Source organism: Lepus europaeus, chromosome 9, assembly GCF_033115175.1.
Source record: "Lepus europaeus isolate LE1 chromosome 9, mLepTim1.pri, whole genome shotgun sequence".
NCBI lineage: Eukaryota > Metazoa > Chordata > Mammalia > Lagomorpha > Leporidae > Lepus > Lepus europaeus.
Window position 1 is genome coordinate 36,274,224 of NC_084835.1, and position 12,367 is coordinate 36,286,590.

Genomic DNA, 12,367 nt, shown 5'->3' on the forward strand with positions numbered 1-12,367 from the left:
ACTGGATTGGATAAGGTCAGGCTTAGAAATATGCATTGATTTAATACTTGCTCAGACAGGTACATGAGGCAACTTACAACATCCAGGAGCAGTTAAAGTCTCTATAGACCTTTTCCAAAGACAATAAGGAGTTATGCCTTGGCTTCTAAATACTTACCCAGGGCTTTTTGCTATTCATAGACAAAGCTGTGTGCTTAGGGGTACAATCCACCACACGGAACACATGTGTATTCTGCACACCAACTAACATGTATATATGTACCCCTCTGTCTTCTACAATACATATATACATATACATACGTATACATAGAGAGAGATTGGGAAGATGAAGCAACAATACATAAAGGTGTAATTCATATGCGTGTTTGTGTGTGTGAATAAAGTGGGTCCTGAGGACAGAATTAAGCTGCAATTAAGCGAGTAACATGACAACAGCTGCTAAACACTGTGTGGCTAGCTTACAATGTATTCTTAGCTGATGACAATGTTTTCTCTTGCGATGCTTAGTGACTTTATATTGGAATTTAAAATGGCTTTAAGGATTATTGTTTTATTTATTTATTTTTTTGGAGTGGGCAAGTCTACTTGTCATCTTCATTTATGTGATACCACCAAACAGCATGGCCACACAGCCGAGACCCATGCTTAAGATTTACCGATTTTTTTTTTTTTAAAGTTTTACTGATCATTCAGAGAATATAGCACTGTATATTGGTCAGGAGGAAAAACATCCTGTTTCATCCTTTGGGGAAGAAAAACTCCATCTTCAGTGTGCCAGAGCTAATCGGACCTCCTCTGCAGGCTACCAGGCACAGTCTGCCCAGGCTCTGCACTTTGCAATCACCAGGGCAGCTCTCATGATCACTGGTGTTACGCTTCTCCAGGGGACTCTTGTCAACTGAGCTGGGGCAAGACCCGGGGCTCAAAAGTTTTAAGAGCCCCGCAGGTGACTTGAATCAGTAAGGAAAAGTGCAGAACAGGTGGGCATGCCTTTCTGGACCATTTCACCTTACCATAAACCACTCTCAACACTTTCTGTCCGTCTCTCCATTTTGTATTATCCTGTTCTTTAGGGTCGGAAATTCATATGGTTTGTTTCCTTAGCAATTTGTTCCTAAAAACACAACAGCCAGTATTTACTGAGTATTCACTCTGCGAGGTGTAATACCAGATGCCTTCCTTACTGTGGTCTTCCATCTTAGCCATGACCATCCACAATGTTTACACAGAAAGAGAGGCTAAGTTGCTTTGTCAAGGTCACAGAGTAAAGAAGAAGGCAACCTAGAATTCAAAGGCAAACTTCTCTGGCATGAAGGCTAGGCTCCTGTTGCTCTGCTCTCTTTGGCTTGAAGGCCAAGGCTGCCCTATTCCTTGGTGTTTTCCCAAATACACCAAGCTGGTTATTTCTTTGCTCAGCAGATAGACCATGCTTAACAGATACATTCTGATCAATTAATGTAACAAGATTTTATGGTTGAGTGAAATGATTAATTTGAGAAATATTTCCACACATTTATTTAAAAGAAAATTTGGTCTCTAGAACTCCACAATATGCTGAAATTTTTATGACTAACTTCCAAAAGTGTTAATGAGAATAGAACTGAATTTATGTCTACCATATTTATTTATGCTGAGTGGCTATTGACTATGTCAGATTAAAATATTTTGTGATGATGGTTATTAGGATGATTTAAGATGATGAACATCACTCAGTGAAAAAACACCTTTTAGAATAGTGAAGAATGCCTTCTCCAGAATGTACATTTTCCTTTGGTGCCTCTTCTGAGTAATTTATACATCGCTTCTTAGAGCCTGAAGCAGCCTCAGAAAATCGTTTGATTATGACCAAGTCTACCTGTCATTTTTCTTTTTCTATCATACACTGACAAGCACAGATCCGTGCCTGAGAAAAAGCATCCTCTTTGTATCCATGTCTTCGAATACATGTGGATTTGTTCAGCCATCCCAGGAAAAGCCTCAAGTATTCAAATCAGGGCACAGTAGGCCAGAGCCCCTTTATGCCTCTGGAGATGATGTCTGAAGAGGCCCCGGAAGGAGCACACTTACCATCACTTGCACCCCAAGTGCTTCCAAAGCATGTGGGAAGCATGTCATATAGCAGAGAGTAGAAAAGAAATTCTAACCCAATTCAATTTTGTGTATCTGGAAATGAATTTTTTGTTTCTGTGTCTGGAGGCTGCTGCCTTGGATCCCCTTCTTACTTAGGGCTATATGTTATTGCTGGGTGCTGTTTGAGTCCGTATGCCTGCCTCCAGCGGAATTCACCCAATTCCTGGAGGGTTTTTTCAGGGATGTCAGGATTCTTCGGTACTCTCTCTATATATAAATACTGTATATATGATTCACATACAGACAGCTATAGAGAAAAATTAGTATCACTTGGGTCAACTACTGTTACTAGGTTCATTGCTCATCTGCCGTAATAGAGGTAGGTACAGACAGACACAGGAAACTGCAACAGGCTAAGGACAGAATCAAGGCAGGTGGGAGGCGTGTGTCGGGATGTAACTGCAGTCCTCGTGAAGTGTATCAATTGCTTCATGCACGCACAAGAGAGTCACCCCACGTTGACCCTGCGGGGAGGGCCGCCCATCTCACAAGCAGTCCACTGGAAGTTGCTGTTACATTCCTTGGGTCAGTGTTAGGAAGCAGGAGCACTAGGAAGGTCCCATTAGAAGACATGGTACTGGAAGGGCATGCACAGAGTATGACAGCAGGTGGCTGGTTCATTCGGTTTAGTCACATACCTCTTTCCCCTGCCACGATCAGCCAAGATTGAATGGAACAGTAGAGAAACAGGGAGGAAATTTAAATAGGCAATCAGGCGTTAGTCGGGATGGCTGGATTTATGGAGTATTATATATTATTTAACTATCCTGTCAATTTTCATTTAGTATTGGGCATAATCATTTTAGCTGTTGGACAAATTACTTTTAGGGAATGCCTTTTCCCCTTTCTGCTGTAGATCCGAATGTAGACGAAGAGGAAGAATTAGTGCAATTTTCAAAAAGAGTATTTTTAAGAGTTGTGAGTTTAGAGCTCAGTTTTGAAGGAATCAGGGATACCATGGTTTAACCATCATGAAATTTTAAGAGTCTTTTCTTTAGAAGGGCTTGATTGTGTCTTTATAGGTTTTGGACCTAGCTGGCCTTGAAATCCCTTGGTTTATCATGATTATCACAATCATCATTTTGATAGTGGTTTATAAAAAAAAAGCTGGATTTATTTAGATGTATGTTGGAGAACTAACAAATTGAATGACATTCTGTCTTTTGTCACTGCATTTAGCAACCCAGGTAATCTAATTTAAAAAAAAAAAAAAGAAGAAGACCATAATACAAGAGAGTAAATTACAAAGAGAAATTCAAAAAGATGGCCTGTGATCCACACACCAAAGAACCAATAAACAACAGTGGTGGCAACGAAAACAACCACAAAAGACCAAAAAATATTTTGTGTGTTCTGGACAATGGTAATTAGCTGTTGCTTGAATAGTTAACTTTAAGATGTACTCACCTCATTGGCTTGTAGCTAGAAACATCTGAAAAACTTAGTTTGAAATATACAATGCACAATCATTTTTTTCGTAGTTTTAAACAACTTTCCAAAGACTTCTCCTTGCAAAACTTCCACTTGCCTCCTCTTTGCAGGCCAGTTAAAAGAAAATTGGTGTCAAGGCATCTTCCGCACAACCTGGTTTGCAGAATCAGTGTTGCAACCCTGGCTAAGGGACACTAAGTAACATTTCCCACCAAGCCTGCTCACCTCTGCATGGTGCTCCTCATTTTGTTGGAGAACTTCAATGACTAATTCAGCAAGACGTATTGTGTCTTCAAGCTTTTTGGCAGGAGTGATTAACCGGCCTACATTTTCTGTAGTACAAGAATTTGTGTTAAAATTCAGTGAAAGTGGCAGGCTAGCTTTGTGGCCATTCAACTAGTGGGTAAGAAATTCCAGATAGTTATCAAATTAAAAAAGTTTCATGCAAATGTTAAGTGCCATGTAATTAGTAGTGAGCAAACCATATTATTATTGTCACCATTGTTATAATACATATTAGGAAAAAGCAGTGCTCCAGCTCCAAATTTGCTAATGAAGCTATATTAAGTCTGTGACAGCCCATTTCAAATTTAGTGACATTTTGTACACACATTCTTTAAAGACAGCATGAATGTACTACCTTCTATCACTCTCTAGATTGTGTCCTTACTACTTGCAGTGGGATGATGTAAGGGAAGCTTAACCTTGACTGTTCTACATTTGTTTTTGATGTTGGTCACTGAACATTCAAATATCATACATTGGTTTTCATGACAGGTCTGTGTGTTGAACAAGTACTGGAAGGAAGGCTCCCATTGAAAAAGCAGATTTAAATGGCTGTGTGTTTCCAGCTGACCAAGAAGGACAGTACAAAAACAACTGGATGTTCAGGGGGTAATTATGTAGAAGGCAGGATAGTTATTAAAGGGACTATGGAATGTGGGCGTGGCCGTTTGTGCCATTGGTTGTGATGCTGGCATTTTCTCAGTTGAGCTGCAAAGATGTACTCAATTTTTGTTCGCTTTTAATTTATCTTGTAAGGGTTGCGTTCTCACCCAGATCACGAGAAAACTGAGTCCTGGCTTTTGTTGCACCCTTTAAAGATCTGAATTCCTAAATGCTTGGCAATACCACTATGTTGCCAAAAAATGTCAAATTATTTTCCTTGTGGGAAACAGTCATATTTAAAACCCACAGTTTTTCTTAGCCAGTGAAATCGTCTGAGTTCAACCAGTCTTAATACACAGGGGGAACTGGTATATGACACTTAGCCCCTTTCAAACCTTGAAACCTCAGAGTCACTAAGAGCTCATGTGGTCCAATGGAAACAAAGGTTATCTCCTATAGTTCCACAAGCAAGAATGCAGTATTTGCAAAAGAACTGCTGAAACTTCATTTCTTCACATGAAGCAGCAGGTGTATTTTGGCAGCAGTAAGTTTCTTGATAGAATTATTTAACACTTCATGGAAAGTCTTGTTTTGTTTTTACAACAAAATCACAGGAGATTGCTAGTTCAAATAACAAAATCTCATGCTTTCCTTTCATGCATTTCTTGGCTAGGTGATGAACCCACCAGGTCATTTGTAATTTAGGATTTAATAATGACAAGTAAATTCAAAAAGTGCAATAAGTGTTCTGGCCAGTGAGAGCTAAGTCTTATTTACGGGGAATGGCTGTAATTCTCCACCTGTTGGAAGTTTCAGTCTTAGCAGATCTGATGTGCAGATGGGCTGGCTCGACTCACATCAGTGAAAAGTCCGTTACCCTGTCATGTTCAGACAGAAGTGTGGCCAGATCTGGTTAGGAAAGAAGGGGAAGGTCCTGGGGAAGATAAGGATGCAGATCTGCCAGAGCAGAGCCAGCTCTCAGAGGAAGGAGTTCGGACAATCCAGGTGCTGACAGCTCATTGCCTAGATCACGGCAACAACTACTGGAAGAGCTACTGAAGAATGAGTGACAAGATTGACTTGTGTGATGTGGGGGCATCTGAACTGACAGACTGTCATAATTCCATTAGTGGACTTTCAGGCATTTCAACAAACATACTGTGTATATATGTTGGGTAATATGTGTAGAATGAGGTATTTGCATTTTGACGGCAAATATGCATAGGCTACTTTTTTTTTTACTGATTTTCATATTTACACATCAATTTGCAAATTCCCCATCCTATGCTTATTACCCATTCAACACATACACCCACATACACACATCACACACTTACATACATTTTCTTGTAACCAGACAAGACTGCACGTTAATACAAATCTGCAGGAAATCCCACTTTGGGGCACCTCTTTGATATGTCTTTCTTTATAAATACAAAGCATTGTCCTTTTGTGTGGGACACTCACCAAATCCAGGGGAATTCTGGCTGTATACGATATATGATACAGAAAAGAAATAATTCCCACCAATAGTTGATGCACAAGTATGAAAAAAGTGGGATAGATTTTTATGTTTGGAGAAATCCAAGATGCTGAAGCTGGGACCACCTGAAGATTTGTTTTGATAGCAGTATTCTTAGATTGACTACAATATGTATCAACAGATACACATAAATTGTACCTGTGCACGTAGCGATTCTGTGAGTGTGCACATGTACACAGATATGTGTATGCCTGATGTATATATACAAACAGTATGTTTAATAAGACCTTTCACAATTTTACTTTAACACACAACTTTTAGAGTAAGCAGAGTAAGGATCCTTTCTTCTAGAATAGCCGATCTGCCAATTAACCCATGTAGCCAGATTTTTTGTTTGCTATTAATTAGGTGTGATTCCATTACCTAATGATTAAGCTACTTTAACACTATTTTCCTATTCATTTCATAGCTGATTTCCTAGCTAAATGGCAAAAATGGTACTAAAAGTGACTTCTCTGAGATGTTGTCTTTAAAGAAAATATTGTGCAAAATCCTTCAGCACTTGCTCTTGCTCCCGACAGAGGTCAAGGAGAAGTTTGTGCTTAGAAATGATTTTTGGGTCACTTCTGCTGTCTTGGAATGTACCCCAATACTCCTACCACCAAATCTTGCACTAGCTGGAGCACTGAGGGAAGGGAACTAAAAATACAGTATACTTAGGAAACATTTCATACAATGGAATTGAAGCTCATAACATATAAAAATTATCATGCAAAATGTTATGCAACAACAATGTTATTTTGTGCTGACATTGAGATTTGAAAATGTTGCATATGTCAGACATTGCTAGACAAGAAAAATGTGGACATTTGGAAATAAATGCTCTCTTTGGAGTATCTTAAAACCTACAGAGTAGAACTTGAGAGCCTGAGCCTCAGCTTAATATTTGAAACTGAAACAAAATTTCAAGAGGAAAAGTGAACAGAAAAAGCAGACTAAACTAGAAAGCTGCTGAATAAAAGGAATGATAGAAGTTTACAGTACTTGATTTTGGCCTAGGCATGCCTTTGAACCTCTGATATAACAGGCTGGTCTGCTTTTGGGTGGGTGGAAGAGGAGGCCCAGGAGGCGGCCGGGGAGCTGCTCAGGTAGGTGAAGAGAGACGGTAAAAAAAATAAAAAGACAAAGTGACTTTAACAAAGGGAGACAAGCACGATGACAAATTCTGAAAAGAACGATCAAACAAGCAAAAACAATAAAACACAAACGGAGAGCTGCTGCTGTCTCGGTGCTGCTCCAACAGCACATGGGGGTGGGGGTGACACTGTTTGACAAGGACTCTTACCAGCACCCACAGCGCCACCCTGACCGAGACGTTCAGAGGCTGAATGCAAACACTGGATACTTTAGCCAGATGGAGACACATGAGTGATGGAGGCAGCAGCATTGACCAAAAGAAGATAAGCTTTTGTACAACAAAGAACGTCTCTATGTTCACAACAGCTTCCTCCTTTCAGATGACCAGAAATAGGACTTGATGGATCGATAGTTGGGAGATCTGGCTTCTCATCTTCCCGATGCTACCTGCTTTCTAAGGATCCTTGCACCTGCTTCTTAAATGTCTCTGTGCTTTAGTTTCCTCATCTTTCAATTGAGTACATTAACATCTCTTCTGGGACCCTCGCCTCCCAGGGCTGCTAATCAAAGCAAATGAAACAATGTATGGGGCAGATTGCTGCACAGTCTAAGGTGCCTACAAATGCTTACTACTACCTCCACATTATGAGAAGGCTGGAATTAACTGCTTTGCAAAAGCAGATGAAGGGCCATTATTAGTTCAAGTGAGCTAGGAAATATTCTTGCTCCCTTTGTGGAATTTCAACATGTCAAAATCTGTCATTTCGGGGAAAAAAATGTGTGGTATCTGATTGTTTCCAGCTCATTTAATTATTTTCAATTTGGAACTCTCATGGCTTTTATATTGTGGGTTGAATCATATATAAAAACTTGCCAGCTTATCAAATATGTTACTTGCTATTCCAAATGTTAGAATACCATAATCAGCACTTGACCCATCTGTCATGTGGTTTCCAATATCAGCAGAGCAAACATCCTATAACAATAGCCTCTCTCTCAATACAGGCACAGAGCACTATCAACTCCTGCAATTCACTCTCTTTAATGAGTGTCTCATTAACCCTGGACCTGCACCTTTCTAATAGTTCCGGTTTATAAAGCAATCTGTATAGCAAGAGGGACACACACTATTGCCAAGTTTGCTTCTTGGTTTGCTTGAATGTTCAACTGGGAAAATGAATTTTACTGCAGGCATATAGGAAATGGAATTCTAGTGACATTAATAGAAAAAAAGATTGAGAAATATGGATAAATATAATATTCTGGCAGAACCATCTTTTAAAATCAAGAGTTGATGAGATCCTTTTTTTGCTAGACCGTGCCAATGTTCTGAATACAGGACAAAAAAATCTTTACCCATTTCTTCTTGTCTAAATTGTTTTGGAAAGATTGTGTGTAAATAGAATTTAGAAAAAATATTTTTAAATGGTAACTATTTAAAGGAAGACAACTACTGATCTTTTAAAAAATACTAGAAAAAAGGACTCTACACTTTGTATTTCGTTGACAGCACTGCTAAAAGTGAGGTACATCTCTGGGAATGTATCCTTAGGACTCTTTCAATAAATGCATGCTCCCTGAGCGCACACTTCTTACGAAGACTCCTTGTTCATTCTTGCCCTGATAACTGAGACTATGTAGAGAATTATTTCATCTGATGACCAAGAAAACAATGACTCCCCCTGCCCCACTTGTGGTTGAGCCACAACCCAAGAGGCAGCAGACACACATTTCAGCTCAATGGGTCTTGATGAGACATTCATAAAGGGAGCCCCTGCTGCCAACTGTCTGTCCAGAATTCTGACAGTGAGGTTTGCCACCACAGAAAAACAAGCTCCCTATTTTTTCCCTCACAGAGCAAAACAAAAACATCATACCTTGGTTTCCAACTTCATTTATCCAATTACCACTGCTCATGTTTACACAATTAAATCTGCTTGGCTTCCAGAGAGAGAGAGAGAGGCAGAGAGAGAGAGAGAGAGAGAGAGAGAGAGAGAGAGAGAAAGGGAGAGGCAGAGACAGAGAGTTAAATGTGACTGCAGGAAAACAAAAAGAGAATTCCTCTGTATGCACAGCTAAGCCCAGGAAGAGAAGCATCCAGGAGCCAGAGACACTCCAATTAGCCCTCAAATAACCTGACCATCTCTGGTTCCAGGGAGCAAATTGCCAGCCCTTGAAATATCATATGAGAGATGGATATGATTGATGGAAAGCCCACTTATTACCCAGTTGCAGCCTACTGATGGGTTGCTAAAGATGCCAGTGTTTGTAATATGCCATCACTGAAAATCTAGCAGTTTGCAATGAATTGGAGATAGGGGTAGATAAAAGCCCAAGAAGGAATACAAAGCTAAGCAGATACCCACAACCTGCTTTCTGGAATATCCTGCTTCCCTAAACAGTGTCAACAAGAGCCAGACATGTATGTTATAATTCATCCTGATTTATCAGGTGGAACTCCCCACTGTATGTAGTCAACTGCCCTGAATCTCCACTGCTTGCTTTCAGAAGATTCCATGTCCAGAACATTAGGAAGTATATGTTAATGAAGATCAGTGGAGGTATTCTGGGTGATTTGCTCTACTTTTTTTTTTTTTTTTTTCCCCCACAGGGACCTTCTTTGTCTCCTTCACATAAGGACTTGGGTGGCCTATCCTGTCCATCCTACCACCAGAATTGTCTTGATTTTCTCTCCCACCTTGCAAGATGTCCCGCCCCCACACTGTTACCAAAGGGATGGCCATGTGACTCAGACCTCATCCTCACAGCTGTGGCTAAACCCTCCATGCCTTCAATTCCCGTCCTCTTGTGCAGAGCATTCTCAATGTAGCAGATGTAGGGACCTCTGTAAAACACATCGTCTGAACTTGTTTCACTCCTGCTCAAATGAGGACCTTTTATAGCTCCCCTTCGTAACAGGAGTTAGGCCTTTATATGTCCAACTTCTGCTCTGACAATACCTCACTTGAGCACTTAGGGTCCTGAATAACAGCAAATTAGGGAGTGGGCATATAAACTACTGGTTAGGATGCTCACATTCCACACTGGATTACTTGGGTTTGACTCTCTGCTCTGACTCCTAATCCCAGCTTCCTGCTAGTGTAGACCCTGTAGGGCAGAGGTGATGGTTTAAGTGACTGGTTTCTTCTAACTTCAGTGGGAGAGCTGAATTGCAATTTTAGCTTTGGTCCTGGCCCAGACCTGGCCATTTTGGAGATTTAGGGGAGTAAACTAGCCCAAAGGGGCTCTCTCTGCCCCTCAGATAAATAAATATTTGAGTCATCTTAAAGAAGTCTGTCAGCAGCTGTAGATTTAAAAGTACACTAAAATTCTTCACCAAGATGGCTCTGTGGCTCAATAGGCTAATCCTCCGCCTGTGGCGCCGGCATCCCGGGTTCTAGTCCCGGTTGGGGTGCCGGATTCTGTCCCGGCTGCTCCTCTTCCAGTCCAGCTCTCTGCTGTGGCCTGGGAGTGCAGTGGAGGATGGCCTAGGTCCTTGGGCCCTGTACCCGCTTGGGAGACCAGGAGGAAGCACCTGGCTCCTGGCTTCAGATCAGCGCAGCGTGCCGGCCACAATGTGCCGGCCATAGCGGCCACTTGGGGGGTGAACCAACGGAAAAAGGAAGACCTTTCTCTCTGTCTCTGTCTCTCTCTCTCTCACTATCTAACTCTGCCTGTCAAAAAAAAAAAATAAATAATAAAATTCTTCATGTATAGGAACAGTACAAAGGTTTCCTGTCTACAAGGGCCAAAAAAATTCCCTGTTCTTCCTTCAACTATTAGAGATTTTAAGTTTGCAATGTTATTTTTTAAAAATTTGTACTTTATTTGAAAGGCAGAGACAGATATGTACACACACACACACACACACACACAGAGAGAGAGAGGGAGAGGGAGAGAAAGGCAGAGATTGAAATCTTCCATCTACTGCTTTAGTCCCCAAATGTTTGCAAAAGTCAGGGGTAAGCCAGGCCAAAACCGGGAGCCTTGGAGCACAGTCTGGGTCTGCTATGTGCCTGGCAGAGACCCAGAGTCCATCACCTGCTGCCTCACAGGGTGTGTGTCAGCAGGAAGCTAGAATCAGAAGCAGAGCTGTGACTCAAATCCAGACCTTTTCATATGGGATGGGAGTATCCCAGGTAGCATCTTAACTTCTGTGACACAATCTTTCCCCTAACTTTTTTTTTAAAAAGATTTTCTTGGTCTTGGCATTGTGACATAGTGGGTAAAGACACTGCCTGTAATGCCAGCATCCCATATGGGCGCCAGTTCACAAATCAGCTGCTGTACTTCTGATCCAGCTCCCTGTTAATGGTCTAGGAAAAGCAGTGGAAGATGGTGAAGATGTTTGGGCCCCTGATACTCTCGTGGGAGACCTGAAAGAAGCTTCTGGATTTCATCTGCTGGTTCACTCCCCAGATTGCTACAATAGCCAGGGCTGCATCAGGATGAAATCAGGAGCCAGGAGTTTCTTTCATGTCTCCCACGTGGGTGCAGGGACCCCAACGACTTGAGCCATCTTGCAGTGCCTTCCCAGGCGCATTAGCAGAGAGCTGGATTGGAAGTGGAGTAGCCGGGACTTGAACTGGTACAGAAGGTGGTGGCTTCACCTGCTATGCCATGATGCCACTCAGATTCCTACCACCATCCCAGTTTTTTTTTTTTTTTTTTACTCCATATTGCAAGAATCTATCCAGATTTAATGGTACTACCTGTATCTAGCCGATCTTTAAAAAGGCTTCCCAAGCATACAGCCTTAAGCTGTGTGGACAGGATCTAGGAGCATGGGGAGGCATGCTGAATTTAGGAAAACACTGCCTCGAGGCCAAGGAATACCCAAGTTCTTCTTGGGGGGGGGAGGCAACTCTTGACCTTCATGATGGCGTCTGTAATGCTTGCCTGAGCTCAATTTTCATTTACTACATTGCTGTGGCAACTTGCATTTTCTCTTTGCTATTGTCATCAGATTTTCAATGCTGTTTCATGCCTGTATTCTTTGCTTTTCTGTAAGCTCTGTGAAGGTAGCAACCATGACTATTTTTGCTCATCGCACACTCCTCTGGTAGCTGGTATAGCTGTTGAGACTTATGGGGTATTTAACAAATAGATGTGTAACTAGAGACTGCTGAGTTCCATTTGAAATTTATGACAAAAAGATCATTTGACTGTCTCCTACATTCCCTGACATTCAAATTGCAATCCTTGGATGAGCAACTTCTTCATCTCCTGGGAGAGTGCTGTAAATGCAGATCCCTGGTCTTCACCTCAGATCTACTCAATCAGAATCAAGAAGATTCC

The 12,367-nt window shown here is 41.3% G+C and overlaps 1 protein-coding gene across 8 annotated transcripts in view; it reads right to left on the reverse strand.

Annotated features, from left to right (window-relative positions):
* CADPS (calcium dependent secretion activator) overlaps positions 1-12,367 on the reverse strand; it is a 506,306-nt gene that overhangs the window by 101,343 nt on the left and 392,596 nt on the right. For 6 of the 8 annotated variants that reach the window (XM_062200191.1, XM_062200189.1, XM_062200190.1 and 3 more), the window contains one exon: positions 3,787-3,893. In XM_062200191.1, the coding sequence (XP_062056175.1) occupies positions 3,787-3,893 (107 nt within the window). Of the gene's footprint in view, positions 1-2,768; positions 2,778-3,786; positions 3,894-12,367 lie in introns of all 8 variants that reach the window. The other 2 variants (XM_062200192.1, XM_062200188.1) reach the window with 1 other exon arrangement.